Consider the following 25,297-nt stretch of genomic DNA (forward strand, 5'->3'; position numbering starts at 1 on the left):
CAAACCTAGGGAGGGGGCAGTTTCTGTCCTCCAGTTCCCCCAGAAGGAGCAAAGACAAGCAGGACACGGAGCAGACAGAGCAGACCGTCATCATCATCATCATCATCATCATCACTTCCATGTCCTGTCGTGATTATGGAACCCTGAAAGATCAGCATCTGAGGGACGCCCTGCCCCCCCTAAAGCCCAGCAGAGAGAAAGGATGAACTTCTGCTGATTTACATGCAGCTGCAGAAGCAGCAGCAGTTCCGGAAACGTCTTCCTCGTTGGTGCACGACTTTCTTCTCTAAAGCTTCAGCTCCAAGAAACAGAAATGTGTTTTCTGAACGTGAGGAATGTCAGAGTCTGCTGCTGTCAGTCTAGACCAAAGCAGGGAGGAAACGCTGCTGATGGGAGGCAGAACAGACATGATGGGAGGCAGAACAGACATGATGGAAGGCAGAACAGACATGATGGGAGGCAGAACAGACATGATGGGAGGCAGAACAGACATGATGGGAGGCAGAACAGACATGATGGAAGGCAGAACAGACATGATGGGAGGCAGAACAGACATGATGGGAGGCAGAACAGACATGATGGGAGGCAGAACAGACACGGAGACGGAGAACAAACAGAACTGATGTCAGAGGAGAAGAAAATGTTGTAAAGTGCTTTAGAGATGAAGATTCCTTCTTTCCAAATCACAAAGGTTTGATGCAGAATCTGTTTGTCCACCTGCAGTCAAAGCATCTCTGTGCTGAGGATGGGGGCGGGGGGGGGCAGCCTCCAGCTACTGTTAAACTGACTTAATCAGATCAACTTACTGACCTGGATAAACTCTGCTTGACTGGAAAACACGACGACTCCCCCACCAGATCCCCATGTGTGTCAGCAGGCATTTACTGCAGAGCGGGAAAACGTGCACGACCCCGACAGCCGTCAGAGAGAGCTGCACGGGCTTTTCTACGCTGGCCCAAACGGGCCCAGTCACATGCAGAACATTTGCAGAACCCGCTCAGCCGTTTGTCTTGGACTGATGTGACCGTCTCCGCCACAACACACAACTGGGAGGAGTCAGAGATCCACTTCTACATCCCAGCGAGGTTTACTGAACATTTAGAGCGTCGGAGGCGGAGCCAACACCCAACAGCACTGCTGCCGCTTTCTGCTCCGTCACACGATGTCAAGGATGACGGAGAGAAACTGTAGGGTGATGGTCAGAACCGGGTCTTCACCTGCAGCAGGTAGAAACCAGACCGAGGAGGAAGACGAATGGAATTCCTGAGCAGCAAACTTTAGGAATGAAAGATGGTTTTTCCTCTCCATCTTTCCCTCCCACATCATTTCATCCCTTCAGCTGCATCACATCCTCTCAGTTGCTCTTCTGGTAACTCAAACCAACAATTATATCCTCGCTAAAGGTTCTGAGGGCGTCCAGAGCTTCCAGAAAACCAGACTCCAGAATTAGGTTCACGGACGACCAAAAGCAGCAGAAACTCCCAAACTACAGGAAAAACATCGACCAAGCAGTCGGAGCAATCTGGACCAGACGACGAGGAGCATCATCAGAAGGGTGTTCCCAGTGGGCTGATCCAACCCCCAGGGAGCTGGACTGCCACCAAAAACTGCAGGTTTAAATGTGCCTGTAAGCCCAAACCCAGGGCACAGCCGCCTCACCTGGGGAGGGGCTCAAACCCAGCAGGAGGGAGCTGCTCCTCTCTTCACCTCCAGCTCCAAATCAAATAGTAAATGGTAATTGGCGTATACTTATACAGCGCTTTCTACCCTCTTTCAAAGGCCCAAAGCGCTTTACAGTCACACAAAGTCACACACTGATGGCGGCTCCACTGCCGAACACTGACGCCAACCTCCCACCAGATGTAAGGTGGGGTTCAGCGTCTTGCCCAAGGACTCATGGGCGTGCAAGGTGGGAATCGAACCTGCAATATTACTATCATGGGTCGACCGCCCTACCGCTGCCCCACGGCCGCCCCACAAATGGAAATCTGGTTTCAACCCCAGCAGGAAATGGCGGCGCTGCGCTTTGCTGACTATCAGAACCATCAGAGATCTTCGTGTTGGCAAACGCTAACTTCAGAAATCATACAGACAGGAACCTGCCAGATGCATGATGGGAGCTTGTCCTGTATGCAAACTGGCACAGAATCAGAGGAAGCTGCTGTGGAGGTGAGCAGCAGGGGGGAGGAGTCTCCTGAAGGTCATCTGCTGCTGCTGGAGCAGAGGAGAGCCAAGACGCCATGAAGGTCCTGCAGCCTAAACATTTCTCTGAACTTTGGACTCATTTTAGGAGGCGGAGCTGCCCAGCAGGCTTGTTGTTGAGACACATCCAGTAAAGGCTTATGTGTCAATCAACAAGCCCCGCCCCAAAAGTCAAATCAAACAGTCAAAGGTTTCAACAGGACGTCGTTGAGTTTGAGCGTTTCAGGGGAAAATACTTTGTTACTTAACCAACTAAAAGCTCTTTCTGTTTTCAAATGTGCTTCAGTCCGGAAGTGCAGAGGCTGATGCACGAACATCCGACCTCAGAACAAAACGGATTCTGATGCTCCGTGTTCAGGAGAGAAACCTTTTTCTAGATCCAGAAAGGCGTCTAGAAAAAGGTTGCTCCTCGGATTCCAACACGTTTAAAGAACCTGGAGGACTTTGGATGAAGATCACAGAAGTTCTGATGGATCCCATTTGACAAGAAATGAAAAATGCTGCAGATGGACTCCACAGTCTAGAAACCTCCTTCAATTGGAGCATTTCCCATGATGCTTTGCCAGGCTCTCCTTTATCCACCTGGCAAACATTTGCTGGAGTTTCCGGAGCGTTTTCAGATGACTCCATCTGCAGACGTGAGGAGCTTCCTGCAGCGGTCCGGTCCGCCTGGTGAAGGTCCGTGAGGAACCGTGGACCTCATGGACCTTCACCAGAACATGATGGACCAATCCAGCAGTGGGGGGGTCATGTGTCTGTGCTGCACACGAACCCCCCCCCCCCCCCCCCCCCCATCAGCTGATCATCGGTGAGTTTGCTGCTGAACAGCTTTAACCCCCCCATAGAGCATTAGAGTCCAGATGGCCCGGTTTGCTGCTCCGGGCCAGAAAGTGGAGCAGTGGGCTAAGCCCCTCCCCGCCATGGGCTTAAAGACAGACTAATCTCAGCGCTGATGCTTTCCATCAGCAAATGTTCCGCCTTTGTTCTGAGTCTCACCATCAGCACCACAGACCCCCCCCTGCTGCACCGATTCCACCCCCAGCCATAGGATTCACTCTGACGCTTACCCCCCACTCCCCAGTCTGCTCCTGCAAAGAGGATCTACTCCAGCATGTGTTCATGTGCACGTGTGTGTAGGGGGGGGGGGACTCCAGGTACATCCTGGCTCTTTGCACAGTGACCCCCTACCCCACCACCCCCCCCATGTATGATGGAGCGTTTCTATTCCAAGAACAACGTCTTTGTACATCTAGTCGAAACGTCAAAGAACTAAGAACTCTGGTCTAAAAACACAACCTGAACATTAAACATTCCATCCATCCATCCATCCATCCATCCATCCATCCATCCATCCATCATCCATCCATCCATCCATCCATCCATCCATCCATCATCCATCCATCCATCCATCCATCCATCCATCCATCCATCCATCATCCATCCATCCATCCATCCATCCATCCATCCATCCATCCATCATCCATCCATCCATCCATCCATCATCCATCCATCCATCATCCATCCATCCATCCATCCATCCATCCTTACATCCATCCATCCATCCTTACATCCATCCATGCATCCATGCATCCATCTATCATCCATCCATCCATCCATCCATCCATGTATCCATCCATCCATCCTTACATCCAATCATCCATCCTTACATCCATCGATCCATCATCCATCCATCCATCCATCCTTACATCCATCCATCCATCCATCCATCCTTACATCCATCCATCCATCCATCCATCCTTACATCCATCCATCCATGCATCCATCCATCCATCCATCCATCCATCCATCCATCATCCATCCATCCATCCATGCATCCATCCATCCTTACATCCATCCATCCATCCATCACTATATCCATCCATCCATCCATCCATCCTTGCATCCATGCATCCGTCCATCATCCATCCATCCATCCATGCATCCATCCATCCATCCATCCATCCACCAATCCTTACATCCATCCACCATCCATCCATGCATCCGTCCATCATCCATCCATCCATCCATGCATCCATCCATCCATCCATCCATCCACCAATCCTTACATCCATCCACCATCCATCCATCCATCCTTGCATCCATCCATCATCCATCCATCCATCCATCCATCCATGCATCCATCCATCCTTGCATCCATGCATCCATCCATCCATGCATCCATCCATCATCCATCCATCCATCCATCCTTACATCCATCCATCCATCCATCCATCCATCCATGCATCCATCATCCATCCATCCATCATCCATCCATCCATCCTTACATCCAATCATCCATCCTTGCATCCATCCATCCATCCATCCATCCATCCATCACTATATCCATCCATCCATCCATCCATCCATCCATCCATCCATCCATCCATGCATCCATCCATGCATGCATGCATCCATCCATCCATCCATCCATCCATGCATCCATCCATCCATGCATCCATCCATTATCCATCCATCCATCCATCCATCCATCCATCCATCCTTGCATCCATCCATCATCCATCCATCCATCAATATATCCATCCATCCATGCATCCATCCATCATCCATCCATCCATCCATGTATCCATGTATTCATCCATCCATCATCCATCCATCCTTACATCCATCCATCCATCCATGCATGCATGCATCCATCCATCCATCCATCCATGCATGCATCCATCCATCCTTGCATCCATCCATCCATCCATCCATCAATATATCCATCCATCCATGCATCCATCCATGCATCCATGTATCCATCCATCCATCATCCATCCATCATCCATCCATCCTTACATCCATCCATCCATCCATCCATCCATCCATGCATCCATGTATTCATCCATCCATCATCCATCCATCCATGCATCCATCCATCCTTACATCCATCCATCATCCATCCATCCATCCATCCATGGATGGATGGATGATGGATGGATGCAAGGATGGATGGATGATGGATGGATGGATGATGGATGCATGCGATCACAGACGCCGACGAGCTCCTGCAGGTTTCAGTCAGACAGATGAGTTGTGAGCTGCATGGTGGTGGAGTGGTCGGCGCTCTTGGCTCGCAGTGAAAAGGTTCTGGTTCTGGTCCCAGCGGGGTTTTGTCTGTGTGCGGGTTCCTCCCTTAGTCCAAGAACAAGCTGGGTTCATTGGTTCTAAATGGTTCCTTAGATGAAGATGAGTCTTTAGTGACCGGTCCAGATGAACCCAACCTGCTTCCAACAGTAGCTGGGAAAGGCTCCAGCAACCCTGTGATGAAAGGGATCCAGCAGGCTCTGAAGATGGATGGATGCATGGATGGATGTAAGAATGGATAGATGGATGCATGGATGGATGGATGGATGGATGGATGGATGGATGATGGATGGATGGATGGATGGATGGATACATGGATGCATGGATGGATGGATGGATGGATGATGGATGGATGATGGATGGATGTAAGGATGGATGGATGGATGGACAATGGATGGATGTAAGGATGGATGGATGCATGGATGGATGGATGGATACATGGATGCATGGATGGATGGATGCATGGATGGATGGATGCATGGATGGATGGATGGATGGATGGATGGATACATGGATGCATGGATGGATGGATGGATGCATGGATGGATGGATGGATGGATGGATACATGGATGCATGAATGGATGGATGGATGCATGGATGGATGGATGGATAATGGATGGATGCATGGATGGATGGATATATTGATGGATGGATGGATGATGGATGGATGCAAGGATGGATGGATGGATGGATCCATCCATCCATCATCCATCCATCATCCATCCATCCATCCATCCATCCATGCATCCATCCATCCATCCATCCATCCATCCATGCATCCATTGTCCATCCATCCATCCATCCTTACATCCATCCATCCTTGCATCCATCCATCATCCATCCATGCATCAATATATCCATCCATCCATGCATCCATCCATCATCCATGCATCCATGTATCCATCCATCCATCATCCATCCATCCTTACATCCATCCATCACCCATCTATCCATCCATCCATCCATCCTTGCATCCATCCATCATCCATCCATCCATCAATATATCCATCCATCCATGCATCCATCCATAATCCATCCATCCATCCATGCGTGCATCCATCCATGCATCCATGTATCCATCCATCCATCCATCCATGCATCCATGTATCCATCCATCCATCCATCCATGCATCCATCCATCCATGCATCCATCCATCCATCCATGCATCCATGTATCCATCCATCCATCCATGCATCCATCCATCCTTACATCCATCCATTGTCCATCCATCCATCCATCAATATATCCATCCATCCTTGCATCCATCCATCATCCATCCATCCATCAATATATCCATCCATCCATGCATCCATCCATCATCCATGCATCCATGTATCCATCCATCCATCATCCATCCATCTTTACATCCATCCATCCATCCATCCATCCATGCATCCATCCATCCTTACATCCATCCATTGTCCATCCATCCATCCATCCTTACATCCATCCATCACATCCATCCAAGCATTCCATGTATCCATCCATCCATCCATCCATCCATGCATCCATGTATTCATCCATCCATCATCCATCCATCCATGCATCCATCTATCCTTACATCCATCCATCTATCCATGCCTCCATCCTTACATCCATCCATCACCCATCTATCCATCCATCCATCCATCCATCCTTGCATCCATCCATCATCCATCCATCCATCAATATATCCATCCATCCATGCATCCATCCATAATCCATCCATCCATCCATGCATCCATCCATCCATCCATGCATCCATCCATCCATCCATGCATCCATGTATCCATCCATCCATGTATCCATCCATCCATCCATGCATCCATGTATCCATCCATCCATCCATCCATCCATGCATCCATCCATCCATGCATCCATCCATCCATGCATCCATGTATCCATCCATCCATCCATGCATCCATCCATCCTTACATCCATCCATTGTCCATCCATCCATCCATCCTTACATCCATCCATCATCCATCCATCATCCATCCATCCATCCATGTATCCATCCATCCATCCATCCATCATCCATCCATCATCCATCCATCCATGCATCCATCCATCCTTACATCCATCCATCCATCCATCCATCCATGCATGCATCCATCCATCCATCCATCATCCATCATCCATCCATCCATCCATCCATGCATCCATCCATCCTTACATCCATCCATTGTCCATCCATCCATCCATCCATCCTTACATCCATCCATCTTCCATCCATCATCCATCCATCCATCCATGCATCCATGTATCCATCCATCCATCCATCCATCCATCCATCCATCATCCATCCATCCATCTATCCATTCTTACATCCATCCATGGATCCATCCATCTTCAGAGCCTGCTGGATCCCTTTCATCACAGGGTTGCTGGAGCCTTTCCCAGCTACTGTTGGAAGCAGGTTGGGTTCATCTGGACCGGTCACTAAAGACTCATCTTCATCTAAGGAACGATTTAGAACCAATGAACCCAGCTTGTTCTTGGACTAAGGGAGGAACCCGCACACAGACAAAACCCCGCTGGGACCAGAACCAGAACCTTTTCACTGCGAGCCAAGAGCGCCGACCACTCCACCACCATGCAGCTCACAACTCATCTGTCTGACTGAAACCTGCAGGAGCTCGTCGGCGTCTGTGATCGCATGCATCCATCATCCATCCATCCATCATCCATCCATCCATCCATCCTTACATCCAATCATCCATCCTTGCATCCATCCATCCATCCATCCATCACTATATCCATCCATCCTTACATCCATCCATCCATCCATCCATAATCCATCCATAATCCATCCATCCATCCATCACTATATCCATCCATCCATCCATCCATCCTTACATCCATCCATCCATCCATCACTATATCCATCCATCCACCCATGCATCCATCCATGCATCCATCCATGCATCCATCCATGCATCCATGCATCCATCCATCCATCCATCCATGCATGCATCCATGCATCCATGCATCCATCACTATATCCATCCATCCATCCATGCATCCATCCATCCATCCATCCATCATCCATCCATCCATCCATGCATGCATCCATCCATCCATCCATCCATCCATGCATCCATCCATCCATCCATCATCCATCCATCCATCATCCATCCATCCATCCATCCTTGCAACCATGCATCCATCCAGCATCCATCCATCCATCCATCATCCATCCATCCATGCATCCATCCATCTATCCATCCATCCTTGCATCCATGCATCCATCCATCCATCCATCCATCACTATATCCATCCATCCATCCATCCATCCTTGCATCCATGCATCCATCCATCCTTACATCCATCCATCCATCCATGCATCCATCATCCATCCATCCATCATCCATCCATCCATCCATGCATCCATCCATCCTTGCATCCATGCATCCATGCATCCATGCATCCATCCATCCATGCATCCATCCATCATCCATCCATCCATCCATCCATCCTTACATCCATCCATCCATCCATCCATCCATGCATGCATCCATCCATCCATCCATCCATCATCCATCATCCATCGATCCATCCATCCATGCATCCATCCATGCATCCATCCATCCATCCATCCATGCATCCATCCATCCATCCATCCATGCATCCATCCATCCATCCATCCATCATCCATCCTGTCATCCATGCATCCATCCATCCATGCATCCATCCATCCATCCATCATCCATGCATCCATCCTTACATCCATCCATCATCCATCTATCCATCCATCCATCCATCCATCCTTGCATCCATCCATCATCCATCCATCAATATATCCATCCATCCTTGCATCCATCCATCATCCATCCATCCATCAATATATCCATCCATCCATGCATCCATCCATCCATCATCCATCCATCCATCCATGCATCCATGTATCAATCCATCCATCATCCATCCATCCATGCATCCATCCATCCATCATCCATCCATTCTTCCATGCATCCATCCATCCTTACATCCATCAGTCATCCATCCATCCATCCATCCATCCATCATCCATCCATCCATCCATCCATCTATGCATCCATCCTTACATCCATCCATCATCCATCTATCCATCCATCCATCCATCCATCCTTGCATCCATCCATCATCCATCCATCCATCAATATATCCATCCATCCTTGCATCCATCCATCATCCATCCATCCATCCATCAATATATCCATCCATCCATGCATCCATCCATCATCCATCCATCCATCCATGCATCCATGTATCCATGCATCCATCCATCCATCCATTGTCCATCCATCCATCCATCCTTACATCCATCCATCATCCATCCATCATCCATCCATCCATCCATGTATCCATCCATCCATCCATCCATCCATCATCCATCCATCATCCATCCATCCATGCATCCATCCATCCTTACATCCATCCATCCATCCATCCATCCATGCATGCATCCATCCATCCATCCATCATCCATCCATCCATCCATCCATGCATCCATGTATTCATCCATCCATCATCCATCCATCCATGCATCCATCCATCCTTACATCCATCCATCATCCATCCATCCATCCATCCATGGATGGATGGATGATGGATGGATGCAAGGATGGATGGATGATGGATGGATGGATGATGGATGCATGCGATCACAGACGCCGACGAGCTCCTGCAGGTTTCAGTCAGACAGATGAGTTGTGAGCTGCATGGTGGTGGAGTGGTCGGCGCTCTTGGCTCGCAGTGAAAAGGTTCTGGTTCTGGTCCCAGCGGGGTTTTGTCTGTGTGCGGGTTCCTCCCTTAGTCCAAGAACAAGCTGGGTTCATTGGTTCTAAATGGTTCCTTAGATGAAGATGAGTCTTTAGTGACCGGTCCAGATGAACCCAACCTGCTTCCAACAGTAGCTGGGAAAGGCTCCAGCAACCCTGTGATGAAAGGGATCCAGCAGGCTCTGAAGATGGATGGATGCATGGATGGATGTAAGAATGGATAGATGGATGCATGGATGGATGGATGGATGGATGGATGGATGATGGATGGATGGATGGATGGATGGATACATGGATGCATGGATGGATGGATGGATGATGGATGGATGATGGATGGATGTAAGGATGGATGGATGGATGGACAATGGATGGATGTAAGGATGGATGGATGCATGGATGGATGCATGGATGGATGGATGCATGGATGGATGGATGCATGGATGGATGGATGCATGGATGGATGGATGGATGGATGGATGGATACATGGATGCATGGATGGATGGATGGATGCATGGATGGATGGATGGATGGATGGATACATGGATGCATGAATGGATGGATGGATGCATGGATGGATGGATGGATAATGGATGGATGCATGGATGGATGGATATATTAATGGATGGATGGATGATGGATGGATGCAAGGATGGATGGATGGATGGATCCATCCATCCATCATCCATCCATCATCCATCCATCCATCCATCCATCCATGCATCCATCCATCCATCCATCCATCCATCCATCCATGCATCCATTGTCCATCCATCCATCCATCCTTACATCCATCCATCCTTGCATCCATCCATCATCCATCCATGCATCAATATATCCATCCATCCATGCATCCATCCATCATCCATGCATCCATGTATCCATCCATCCATCATCCATCCATCCTTACATCCATCCATCACCCATCTATCCATCCATCCATCCATCCTTGCATCCATCCATCATCCATCCATCCATCAATATATCCATCCATCCATGCATCCATCCATAATCCATCCATCCATCCATGCGTGCATCCATCCATGCATCCATGTATCCATCCATCCATCCATCCATGCATCCATGTATCCATCCATCCATCCATCCATGCATCCATCCATCCATGCATCCATCCATCCATCCATGCATCCATGTATCCATCCATCCATCCATGCATCCATCCATCCTTACATCCATCCATTGTCCATCCATCCATCCATCAATATATCCATCCATCCTTGCATCCATCCATCATCCATCCATCCATCAATATATCCATCCATCCATGCATCCATCCATCATCCATGCATCCATGTATCCATCCATCCATCATCCATCCATCTTTACATCCATCCATCCATCCATCCATCCATGCATCCATCCATCCTTACATCCATCCATTGTCCATCCATCCATCCATCCTTACATCCATCCATCACATCCATCCAAGCATTCCATGTATCCATCCATCCATCCATGCATCCATGTATCCATCCATCCATCCATCCATCCATGCATCCATGTATTCATCCATCCATCATCCATCCATCCATGCATCCATCCATCCTTACATCCATCCATCTATCCATGCCTCCATCCTTACATCCATCCATCACCCATCTATCCATCCATCCATCCATCCATCCTTGCATCCATCCATCATCCATCCATCCATCAATATATCCATCCATCCATGCATCCATCCATAATCCATCCATCCATCCATGCATCCATCCATCCATCCATGCATCCATCCATCCATCCATGCATCCATGTATCCATCCATCCATGTATCCATCCATCCATCCATGCATCCATGTATCCATCCATCCATCCATCCATCCATGCATCCATCCATCCATGCATCCATCCATCCTTACATCCATCCATTGTCCATCCATCCATCCATCCTTACATCCATCCATCATCCATCCATCATCCATCCATCCATCCATGTATCCATCCATCCATCCATCCATCATCCATCCATCATCCATCCATCCATGCATCCATCCATCCTTACATCCATCCATCCATCCATCCATCCATGCATGCATCCATCCATCCATCCATCATCCATCATCCATCCATCCATCCATCCATGCATCCATCCATCCTTACATCCATCCATTGTCCATCCATCCATCCATCCTTACATCCATCCATCTTCCATCCATCATCCATCCATCCATCCATGCATCCATGTATCCATCCATCATCCATCCATCCATCCATCCATCCATCCATGCATCCATCTATCCATTCTTACATCCATCCATGCATCCATCCATCTTCAGAGCCTGCTGGATCCCTTTCATCACAGGGTTGCTGGAGCCTTTCCCAGCTACTGTTGGAAGCAGGTTGGGTTCATCTGGACCGGTCACTAAAGACTCATCTTCATCTAAGGAACGATTTAGAACCAATGAACCCAGCTTGTTCTTGGACTAAGGGAGGAACCCGCACACAGACAAAACCCCGCTGGGACCAGAACCAGAACCTTTTCACTGCGAGCCAAGAGCGCCGACCACTCCACCACCATGCAGCTCACAACTCATCTGTCTGACTGAAACCTGCAGGAGCTCGTCGGCGTCTGTGATCGCATGCATCCATCATCCATCCATCCATCATCCATCCATCCATCCATCCTTACATCCAATCATCCATCCTTGCATCCATCCATCCATCCATCCATCACTATATCCATCCATCCTTACATCCATCCATCCATCCATAATCCATCCATAATCCATCCATCCATCCATCACTATATCCATCCATCCATCCATCCATCCTTACATCCATCCATCCATCCATCACTATATCCATCCATCCACCCATGCATCCATCCATGCATCCATCCATGCATCCATCCATGCATCCATGCATCCATCCATCCATGCATGCATCCATGCATCCATGCATCCATCACTATATCCATCCATCCATCCATGCATCCATCCATCCATCCATCCATCATCCATCCATCCATCTATGCATGCATCCATCCATCCATCCATCCATCCATGCATCCATCCATCCATCCATCATCCATCCATCCATCATCCATCCATCCATCCATCCTTGCAACCATGCATCCATCCAGCATCCATCCATCCATCCATCATCCATCCATCCATGCATCCATCCATCTATCCATCCATCCTTGCATCCATGCATCCATCCATCCATCCATCCATCACTATATCCATCCATCCATCCATCCATCCTTGCATCCATGCATCCATCCATCCTTACATCCATCCATCCATCCATGCATCCATCATCCATCCATCCATCATCCATCCATCCATCCATGCATCCATCCATCCTTGCATCCATGCATCCATGCATCCATGCATCCATCCATCCATGCATCCATCCATCATCCATCCATCCATCCATCCATCCTTACATCCATCCATCCATCCATCCATCCATGCATGCATCCATCCATCCATCCATCCATCATCCATCATCCATCGATCCATCCATCCATGCATCCATCCATGCATCCATCCATCCATCCATCCATGCATCCATCCATCCATCCATCCATGCATCCATCCATCCATCCATCCATCATCCATCCTGTCATCCATGCATCCATCCATCCATGCATCCATCCATCCATCCATCATCCATGCATCCATCCTTACATCCATCCATCATCCATCTATCCATCCATCCATCCATCCATCCTTGCATCCATCCATCATCCATCCATCAATATATCCATCCATCCTTGCATCCATCCATCATCCATCCATCCATCAATATATCCATCCATCCATGCATCCATCCATCCATCATCCATCCATCCATCCATGCATCCATGTATCAATCCATCCATCATCCATCCATCCATGCATCCATCCATCCATCATCCATCCATTCTTCCATGCATCCATCCATCCTTACATCCATCAGTCATCCATCCATCCATCCATCCATCCATCATCCATCCATCCATCCATCCATCCATGCATCCATCCTTACATCCATCCATCATCCATCTATCCATCCATCCATCCATCCATCCTTGCATCCATCCATCATCCATCCATCCATCAATATATCCATCCATCCTTGCATCCATCCATCATCCATCCATCCATCCATCAATATATCCATCCATCCATGCATCCATCCATCATCCATCCATCCATCCATGCATCCATGTATCCATGCATCCATCCATCCATCCATCCATCCATCCATGCATCCATCCATCCATCCATCATCCATCCATGCATCCATGCATCCATCCATCCATCCATCCTTGAATCCATGCATCCATCCATCCATGCATCCATCCATCCATCCATCATCCATCCATCCATCCATCCATGCATCCATCCTTACATCCATCCATCATCCATCCATCCATCCATCCATCCATCCTTGCATCCATCCATCATCCATCGATCCATCAATATATCCATCCATCCTTGCATCCATCCATCATCCATCCATCCATCAATATATCCATCCATACATGCATCCATCCATCATCCATCCATCCATCCATGCATCCATGTATCCATCTATCCATCATCCATCCATCCATGCATCCATCCATCCATCATCCATCCATGCATCCATCCATCCTTACATCCATCCATCGTCCATCCGTCCATCCATCCTTACATCCATCCATCCATCCATGCATCCATGTATCCATCCATCCATCATCCATCCATCCATGCATCCATCCATGCATCCATCCATCATCCATCCATCCATCAATATATCCATCCATCCTTGCATCCATCCATCATCCATCCATCCATCAATATATCCATCCATCCATGCATCCATCCATCATCCATCCATCCATCCATGCATCCATGTATCCATCCATCCATCATCCATCCATCCATGCATCCATCCATCCATCATCCATCCATGCATCCATCCATCCTTACATCCATCCATCGTCCATCCGTCCATCCATCCTTACATCCATCCATCCATCCATGCATCCATGTATCCATCCATCCATCATCCATCCATCCATGCATCCATCCATCCATCATCCATCCATGCATCCATCCATCCTTACATCCATCCATCGTCCATCCGTCCATCCATCCTTACATCCATCCATCCATCCATGCATCCATGTATCCATCCATCCATCATCCATCCATCCATGCATCCATCCATCCATCATCCATCCATGCATCCATGCATCCATCCATCCTTACATCCATCCATCGTCCATCCGTCCATCCATCCTTACATCCATCCATCCATCCATGCATCCATGTATCCATCCATCCGTCATCCATCCATCCATGCATCCATCCATCCATCATCCATCCATGCATCCATGCATCCATCCATCCTTACATCCATCCATCGTCCATCCGTCCATCCATCCTTACATCCATCCATCCATCCATGCATCCATGTATCCATCCATCCATCATCCATCCATCCATGCATCCATCCATCCATCATCCATCCATGCATCCATGCATCCATCCATCCTTACATCCATCCATCGTCCATCCGTCCATCCATCCTTACATCCATCCATCCATCCATGCATCCATGTATCCATCCATCCATCCATCAATATATCCATCCATCCATGCATCCATCCATCATCCATCCATGCATCCATGCATCCATCCATCCTTACATACATCCATCGTCCATCCGTCCATCCATCCTTACATCCATCCATCCATCCATGCATCCATGTATCCATCCATCCATCATCCATCCATCCATCCATCCATCCATCAATATATCCATCCATCCATCGTCCATCCGTCCATCCATCCTTCCATCCATCCATCCATGCATCCATGTATCCATCCATCCATCATCCATCCATCCATGCATCCATCCATCCATCATCCATCCATGCATCCATGCATCCATCCATCCTTACATCCATCCATCGTCCATCCGTCCATCCATCCTTACATCCATCCATCCATCCATGCATCCATGTATCCATCCATCCATCCATCATCCATCCATCCATCCATCCATCAATATATCCATCCATCCATCCATCCATCCATCCATGCATCCATGTATCCATCCATCCATCCATCCATCATCCATCCATCCATGCATCCATCCATCCATCATCCATCCATCATCCATGCATCCATCCATCCTTACATCCATCCATCCATCCTTACATCCATCATCCATCCATCCATCATCCATCCATCCATCATCCATCCATCCTTACATCCATCCATGCATCCATCCATCTTCAGAGCCTGCTGGATCCCTTTCATCACAGGGTTGCTGGAGCCTTTCCCAGCTACTGTTGGAAGCAGGTTGGGTTCATCTGGACCGGTCACTAAAGACTCATCTTCATCTAAGGAACCATTTAGAACCAATGAACCCAGCTTGTTCTTGGACTAAGGGAGGAACCCGCACACAGACAAAACCCCGCTGGGACCAGAACCAGAACCTTTTCACTGCGAGCCAAGAGCGCCGACCACTCCACCACCATGCAGCTCACAACTCATCTGTCTGACTGAAACCTGCAGGAGCTCGTCGGCGTCTGTGATCGCTAGCCAGAACAGGGCCAGAACTCATTGGTTCCTGGATGTCCTGGATAAACGTTCCGCTCCAGAGCAGATGGTTGACCTTTCATGGGTCCCTCTTCCTCTTTGTTCTGCTGGCGCCATTACAGTAAATGAATGGGACGCCGTCTGTTAGGCAGCCTGCAGGCTTCACACACTTTTGTCCACGTCCCACCTCACACGCCCATAAAAGGCAACAGGAATCTCACCACTAACTTTAATTCCTTCAAAGTGAGTGAACCTGTCAATCATTTATGAGCAGATCCTAAGTAAACATGCTAGATAAGCACCGCCCACCTCCTGACTCAGCATCTGTGAAGCTGAGGGCCGCTGATGGAGCCTCTTCCTGTTGAAAACAGACAAACCCTCTGAGGTTCTGAGTGTTTCCGGTCCGAGGTCTGAACGCCTTGATCCTTTGACCTCTTCTAGAAACTCTTTGTTTCGTGGGGTCTTCCCCGGTGGGATGTCCGTCCTGTCAGCGATGGTTCTTCCATTACCAGACGGTGCTTGATGTTCCTAGACGGTTCAGATGAGCGGAGGAGGAAACGGGGCACACCTTCACCTGCTTTGGTCTGCTTCAGAACCAGAGTTCTTAGACTGAGAAAACATGACTCAGACTGAGGCGGACCGAACTCCAGAAACAATCAGGCAGTTCCTAATGCTGCTCATTGTGGTTTTTTCATCCCATCATGCAATGCTTCCACCGAGGAAGAAGAGTGGCGGGTCTCCTAACTCCACTGATGAAGGTGGAAACACTAGAACTGAGTTCTTTGCTTCGCTTCGGTCCAAATGGACAGCGGGTTGCTGGTTTGATCGGCACCAGAGTTCAGAAGGAAGTGAAGCCCGGTGGGTCATGAACCTGTTAGGGTCGGGGAACAGTGGTGGTTCTGGTTCCCACTGCTGTGAGGGTTCGAACCCCAAACATTCCATCGGCGTCACAGCCGTTCGGCTCCACATGCTCAGGAGGACAAACGCTGAGGAAACGTCACGGCAACGAGAAGAAAGCCCCCCCCCCCCCCGAGCTCTTTAAGCTCACATCAATAAACGGAGACATGCTGGCGTCTCAGGAGATCCTGGGGGGGCTGACGGCGCCACTACATCCTGATCCCTGAAAGGCAAAACATGAGAGGGCGGAGCTAAAAAGGAGGGGGGGCAGAAATGTTTGGGGCAGGACTACAGAGGAAACGCTGAAGTTCTGGCAGAACTTAATGATTGAATTGATTTGGTTTTCATCTGCAGATTGAAGGAAATGTTTATGAATCACTGACCAATAAAGTTTTTATCGACCTTTAAAAATAGCTCAAAATTCAAAATCCAAATTCAAAATCCAGTCTGTAATCCGGCTCCAGTTTTTACTCCGTTTGGTTGGAAAATGTTCAGAACCCACACGAATCCATCACTGCAGAACATCCCAGGTCCTGGACCGGACCATCCCAGGTTCTGGACCGACTTCCCAGGTTCTGGACCGGACCATCCCAGGTCCTGGACCGGAACATCCCAGGTCCTGGACCAGAACATCCCAGGTCCTGGACCAGAACATCCCAGGTCCTGTCCCCCCTCCACGCATGAGGGGACGGTGAGAAAACAGCATTAACAGGATGAAGCCTCAGCAGAACCAGGTCTTTCATTGAAAAACCACACGCACACAGACCAGCCCCCCCCCTCCCCACCTCCACCCTAAACCTCTGTCGCATTTCACCATAACACCCCCCCCCCCCCCAGATTCATCAGCAGCTGAGGCGAATAATGAGACGAGGGACTTTCTGCAGGTGAATCAGCACCATGGACAGCAGCCTTCACGCTCCTCACACTGTGAGCCCTGCCCCCCCACACACACACTGTGAGCCCTGCCCCCCCCCCACACACACACTGTGAGCCCTGCTCCCCCCACACACACTGTGAGCCCTGCCCCCCCACACACACACTGTGAGCTCACCCCCCCCCAGGAGGCATGGATGGAAACACACAGTGGATCTGATGGAACTTCTCAGACACTTCTGAGAAACGCCCAGAGACCGACTGACTCAGGAGGCGAGCTCCGTCCGGAAGGCAGACGGCCAATCTGTACGCCGTCACGGCGAGGAGAACGCTGTCAGAGCTCCTCACGTCACGCTCCCCCACCCCCACCAGGCTGACGGGGGGGGGAAGATGAATGATTCAGAGAAATGTCACAGGAGGTCCGTTCTGTAACTGGAGCCACCGTCTCAGGAAGTTTTAGCAGCAAGTCCACAAGTTCTGGATATTCCAACAAAACCATGGGTGGGTCCAGAGACGGCAGATGAGGCGCTGAGCCTCAGAACCAGGACCAGAACCAAGACAGGCCAGAGAGGATCCCATCCAGAAGAAGACGGCTGCATCCTCCAGCCTGAGGCTCTGACTCGGAACCTTTTCAGGATGTTTTCAAGCAACCCCCCCCCCTTCTGTTATGACTCTGATCAACTTTCTGCTGCAGTTTCTGAAAAAAACCAGGAGAGGCTGCAGATGGAAGCAACGCCACGTCTGCTGAAGACGGCGCCGGAGCGGACGTCTGGACCCGCCTGGACGTACCCGGACAGAACCCACAACCTCCAACACAGTGGAGCTTCCCACAAACACGATCCTGAAAAGGCACCGGCTCCAGGCCGTGAGGATGAGGACGAAGGTCACACACAAACACCGTGACGCTGATGGTCCAAGACCCTAAAAGGAGGCGGGGTTCTTGGTGGGTCTCTGCAGGAGAGACCCCTGCTTTTGCCACCCCCACCCCCTGGACATGTTTCATTCTCTGTAGAAGGAAACATGTGCACATCCCTCACAGCCTCCGGTAAACGGGCCCACGCCACTAATAATGCATGAGCATGCTCAGTCAGGCGCTCTGAGCGCACGTCTGCAGAAATGCACGGCGCTTTTTATAGTTTGGGATTTCAAAAAGGACAACTCACTGATAAGTTGGGATGGTGTGCATTTCTACAGCTTCACAACGTCAACACTTTGAGAAGGTTTCAGGTCAAAGACCTCAGGAAAAATGTAAACATAAATGAATAAACATCTAAAGTGCCCCCCCCCCCCCCCCAAGAACAACCTCTTTCCTCAGGTTAACCACCAAAGTAAACCGAAAACCTTCAGACAGTCCAAACCTGCAGCGTTTCTTTAAATCCTTGTTTTGTTTGAGAAAAACGGGACTTTTGCTTCTGCTGTCAGCAGAAATCTTCCCCAATGAGATCACTGTCACGTTTGCCCTCGGCTGGACGCCCCCCCATGCAGAGCTGTGGCAGCCGGGCCCTGAACACCCCCCCAGGCGGGGGGCGCCCAGGCAGAAGCAGATATGCATGTAGTCCCACTTTCTGTCATGTCTGAGCGTCAATGACCAACAGGCTTCAGGGATTTCTGCTCCTCAGTTTGTGACATGACATCCGTGTGTAACACAGAAATGAGGGGGGGGGGGGGTCATGTTATGTTGACATGTTTACCCAGAATACTTAGTGGCCGTGGATATAGCAGTTTATGTCCTAAAAAGGCTACTTATAGAAATATGGAATCTGTAAATCCTCTTTTTTTCAATAGTTACAACTCAAAGTTCTGTGAGAAGCGTCAGCATGACGTCTGGAATGACGGCCAACCGGAACCGGAATCCCAGGAGCAGAGATCTGCTGCTGTCGCCATGACGACCTCCAAAAAGCTTCAGCTTTCCACACAACAGGGCCATGAAGCTGCAGAAGTAAAGAGAATCCACTGCTCCGACAGGATGAGCGGCAGCCGCTGCTGCACAGGACGGCGTTTCAGCAGAGGATTAACAAAGATCGCTTTATTTAAGGTTCACAAGTTCGTTTCCATGGTAACAGTAGCCACAAACGGAAGCGTTCACGTACAGAAGCAACAGAAGAGAAAGATTCCACAGAAACCGATCACACGTTTTTGTGACGTTTCAAGTTGAACTCTGGAAACGTGGATCCTGCTGTGGTTCAACTTTTCATCACAAACTCTGGAGAGCTGCAGCGATTATTATGGGATGAGCTGCCATGTCAAGCAGCAGAGAGAAAAGATGATTCAATAGAGAACAGCGGAGGAAAAGGGTTTGATGGTTGAAGACGGACATCATTTCACACATCAGCTGCTCCCTGCAGTGACCCACTTTCCTTCTCTGGAGCGGCGCTGAAATGGTCGGCCTGTCCGTCACGTGGCGGCGCCAGGAACGGTGGTGAGGCTGGCAGCAGGAGCATTGTGGGAGTCGCTCAGGTTTCCTCCCTACAACATGGATGTTGAGCTGAGGCTACTGAAGCAGGAGAGAGGACGACCTCTGACCTCATCACCCATGTGACCCCCCAGCAGGTGCATGTGCATGAGTGCACCTGAGCCCCTCGTTCATTCCTGCCTGTGCCGAGCGTGACAATGGAGCATGGGGGGGGGGGGGGGGGGGGCGGAGCTGCTTTCAGGGTCTCCACAAAGCTGCATTCATGCTGCTGAATAGCTGTTTTCTACAAGCAGGCCCCCCAACTCTAAGAGTTACCGCTGCCCCCGCCTTGGTATGCAGAGCCTCACCCAGGAACACCACAGGCGCCAGCGGGGGGGGGGGGGGGGGGGGGGGGAAGCCCCGTAACATAGAACACCAGGGAAGAGGATGAAGGACTTTCTGACCCAAATCCTGTTTTAACATGAAATAAATGAGGTTCTGAGTCCAGAAGAGAGGAACCAGGGTTCCCCCCCGCCAAAGACTGATACCAACTAACCCATCACAACCAGAACCTGGAGGGAGGGAGGGAGGGAGGGATGGATGCTGAACACAGAAAAATGGGGAAACCCCCTAATTCCATCCTGACCTTCAGGACAAACTCTGTAATAGAGCAGTAATGACCCCCCCACCCCACCCCCACACACACTTCATCAATCACTACAATGATCAACCCCCCACCCCCGAGTCCGCTAGCGGTGCGAATGCGGCGGCCTGCCCCCCGGTTGCTACTCGGTTGCGGGAGAGGCTCTGACTCACCCACGCCGATCTTCTCGTCCTCCGTGGGCGTCCACATGACGGAGTCCCGGCGAACACGCAGCGATCCCGGACCGTCACTGCGCGCCCCCCCTCATGGACGCCCCGCCGGCCCCTCCAGAGGATGAGGATATGATGAGGAGGAAGAGTCAGTGTTGGGATCAGCTGTTCACGCGCTGTGCGGATGATGTCGGGGGTTCGATGCCGCGCCGCGCCTGTCCATCTCCGTCTGCCGCTGTGATGGGGGGGGGGCTTCCGTCCGGTTACCGACTCCGAGTCACGGTAACGTCCTTCTCACAGGATCCGGAAAGTTTTTAAAACGCACGGACCGGAAGAAACAGGCGCACGTGCGCGTGCTGCCCACCCGGCTGATGAAGCTGCATGTTGTGCAGGTGAGACTCACCTGTCCGGACCGAAGAGCGAGGAATGAAACAGCCCGCGTGCGTCGCTCTGAGCGAGGCGCGCGCGGCGGGGCTAAGAGGATCAGCTGAGATGGAGCGGCTTACGCAGTCAGGAGAGAGAGACGCTCAGGGGCGGGAGGGGCTGCTGTCCTCGGAGCACCGCGTGCTCGCTAGTTCAGAGATGCGCCAGCAGGGCAGACGCGCGCGGCGCGCGCACGGATATGAGAGCAACTCCGCTCGTTCCCATAAAAAGACGTTTGTTACAAGACCTGGTGTCTGCTGCCCCCCAGTTGATGGTCCTCGGCTGCGCATTGATGTGCTGACTCAGCATTCATCTGGCGCGGGGGGGCGCTGATAGAAACAAACAAACGAAAACACTGAAGTAGAAAAGACTTCAGACTAGAACACAAGACCTTCTCCAGGACCATGTCTGCGTGCAACTGTCTGCGCAGACGCAGACACTCAAACCATAAAAAATGGTTTGGCTGTTTACTGACAAAACATTTGTGCTGCAGAATCTGAATCCAGAATGAACTTTCTACCTTTCAAACTTGCTTTGAAAGACGTTTGAACCGAACTATTAAAAGGATTTTATTATTAATCATCCAAACAGATTTTTGACATGAATTATGACAAACTGATGTTTAGGATTCAGACTGTTGACTTTTCTTCTGAAACAGAATTTTCTTATGGATTCCCGTCAGTCAGAAACAGAAGTGAACACATCTGCATGAAGACTCGTCGGTTCAAATCCACATTCAGGACGGAAACGTCGTTTTACCGATCCAGACTCAAACCACATAAGATGAACCTTCACCATTTTCAGCTGCACAGCAGCCAAAACACTTTCAAATGGGTTTAAACGGGGCTAAATTTGTTATAAACTGGTTTCAAACCGGTTTGACACTGTTCCAGCAGGACTTGGTGCCGTCTGTTGGCTCCGAGTTGTCGACCCGTAAAGACATTCAAGTATAAACAGCAAAGGTTCCGGTTACTGTGGATCATTTGACATAAAAACATCTGAACAATGGCAGAACTTTATTATTTAAAAACCATTTGCAGCAGATTTACAAACGTGCAGATTTTTTAATAACCAGTAAAACAAAAGTTTAGCATTGAAAGTGTTCTTCTATTTATTGGAATAAACTATGGAGAATAACTGAATGATGGAACAGTCAAACTGGGTTTCCACTCTGAAGATCTTCTGCTTCCAGTTTCTTCAACATGGAGGAAGACGAGAACACGCCAACATGAACGTGCAGCACACACACAAAGACACGGACAGCAAACCACAGCCATGTTTTCCTCTTCATACATTCTTAGTTCAGGATCTGCGTCTTTACGGATGATCTTCTAGAACGTAAATAACATCGTTCTGCTTCGATGGACCACTTTAAAGACCCCCTCCAATGAAAAGGGTGTTTGGGGGGGGGGGGGGGTCTTTAAAGTTTCTGACAGGGTCATGGATGAAGGAATTTGACATTTAACCTGAGTATTTTTTCAAATGGTGGGGAATCAGATTCAAAAATGAAAAAGTGAAATGGGTGGAGCCACAAGCTCCCAGCCCCGCCCCTTTCTGATCCTCCAGCTGCAGACCAACAGATGGGTGAAGGTCTTTGTGTTCCTGGTCTGAGCTGGAATCTGGATCAGAACCGTGCGGCTGCATAGCTCTGATGTTGCTGCTGTTTTTGCTGGACCGCTAATGTTAGGTTGGGGGTGTGAGGAGCTGTCAGCTAGTGGGAGAGAGTGCAAACCAAAGGATGATGGGAAATCAGCAGAGGCTTACTCCACACCAACTCAGAGGTGAATTTCTAATGAACTCCTGCCGCTCTGCAGCAATTAAGTCCCAGAGGTCTTTAGATTTGAGCTAAAAACGGCTTCATCATCTTCATCATGAAAGCCAGAAGATCGGAGCGGAACTTTAAGAACTTTGTCTGGTTAGAGCAGAACATGGAAATGCATTCAAACACGTGCACTTTTGCATATTCTTAGGTGGGTGGGGGGATGGGGGGTTAACCTGAGGTGGATCCAGCTCTATAACCTGAAGTGATCCACTTTTTCCACATTTCTCTTTTCATTCAAACGTTTCAAGTATCAGGAAATTCAGCAGAAAGACGAAGGAGGAAAATCGTCTTCAGACGCTCAGCAGGTGTTTGGCTGAGAGGAAGAACCAGCTCCTCTTCCTCCTATGACAGTCTGAGGAGGAAGAGGAGACCGTACATACTAATAAAATCTCAATTTAAAAAACACCTAAGTTTTAAATTAAATCTGAATCAACTGCACTTTAACTGCTGTGTTTTGGTAATAATTGTTAGTAATTATTTTGTCATTTCAGTTTCATAAATGACATTAAATTCATTTCAAATATGTTGCAGTTTAATTTCTATTATAAATTCTAATTATAAATTACTAAACCGGTTTGACTTTAAAAAAGGTTCAGACTTCGTTAAACGGACGTAGAACTGAAATCTTTCCAAAGTAAAGCCACTGCAGGCTGGATCTGGGGAGTTTCCCTGAGCGTTTCTGCCGGACCTGGTCCACACTGGAGGGAGAACGTCTCCATGAGGACTTTAGACAGAACCATGTTGGGATGGTAAAGTTCAGCCGTTCATGGACCCCCAACCAGGAGGAGGCGGGCCAGACCTGAACATCTACAGTCTGTGTGGCAGACTGGAGCAGAAATCAATCACTATTCCCAAAAAGAAATGATGGCTTTTATTTTGAAAAGAACTTGTTCAGATCAAAATCCCTTCCTGCTGCTGATCTGAACGCATCTCCTGGAGCGAGCGTCCTTCTCAAATGTCGCAGAGGTTTTTCTTCTTTACTCTCAGGAACGAATAAGAAAGGGATCCAAAGTCCACATCTTAAAACTTAAAAGGCTTCAGCGTCTCACACCGGGACGTCCATGCCGCAGGTCTGAGCCCCCACAGGAAACTTGCCTGGTTAGGTGTGATGAGGGTTTGAGAGAAACAGGAAGTTCCTTCTTCAGGGTCACATGGTCACCAGCGCAGCATCTCCTCCCAGATGTGATGAAACCTCTCCTAGTCTTCATCATCTGACCCATCCAGGAAAATGGCTGCATGACAACAAAGCGACAGTTTCAGCTTTCACCGGAGAACTGCAGAACCGTCAGTCTAGACTCTGAACAGAAACCGAGGGGGCGGGGCACCGCTAGACGCTCGCCAACTGACGTCTGCAGCAGAACTTTGAAAACGTTTCATTTGATTTAATGTTCAGATTAAAATCCCTTCTTTCCTAAAATAACTGCCTCAGTGGGCGGAGCCTCAGCCCATACGGCCCCCCCAGTTCTCCAATAATCCATAGAAGACGGTCTGAAAGATCGGC

At 49.3% G+C, this 25,297-nt stretch overlaps 2 protein-coding genes across 17 annotated transcripts in view; both read right to left on the minus strand.

The window, feature by feature from the left end:
• The window catches only part of dock3 (dedicator of cytokinesis 3), a 120,994-nt gene extending 98,783 nt beyond the window's left edge, over positions 1 to 22,211 (minus strand). For all 12 annotated transcript variants that reach the window (XM_078947843.1, XM_078947842.1, XM_078947840.1 and 9 more), the window contains exon 1: positions 21,555 to 22,211. In XM_078947843.1, coding sequence (XP_078803969.1) covers positions 21,555 to 21,591 — 37 coding nt within the window. In that variant the 5' untranslated portion in view covers positions 21,592 to 22,211. The remainder of the gene's footprint in view (positions 1 to 21,554) is intronic.
• A 762-nt stretch (positions 22,212 to 22,973) lies between these two features.
• The window catches only part of LOC144992241 (DDB1- and CUL4-associated factor 1-like), a 28,074-nt gene continuing 25,750 nt past the window's right edge, over positions 22,974 to 25,297 (minus strand). For all 5 annotated transcript variants that reach the window (XM_078947849.1, XM_078947846.1, XM_078947847.1 and 2 more), the window contains one exon: positions 22,974 to 25,028. In XM_078947849.1, coding sequence (XP_078803975.1) covers positions 24,994 to 25,028 — 35 coding nt within the window. In that variant the 3' untranslated portion in view covers positions 22,974 to 24,993. The remainder of the gene's footprint in view (positions 25,029 to 25,297) is intronic.

This window comes from Oryzias latipes, chromosome 5 (genome assembly GCF_053564925.1).
Source record: "Oryzias latipes strain Hd-rR chromosome 5, Olatipes_Hd-rR_3.1".
In the NCBI taxonomy this organism is placed as follows: Eukaryota; Metazoa; Chordata; class Actinopteri; order Beloniformes; family Adrianichthyidae; genus Oryzias; species Oryzias latipes.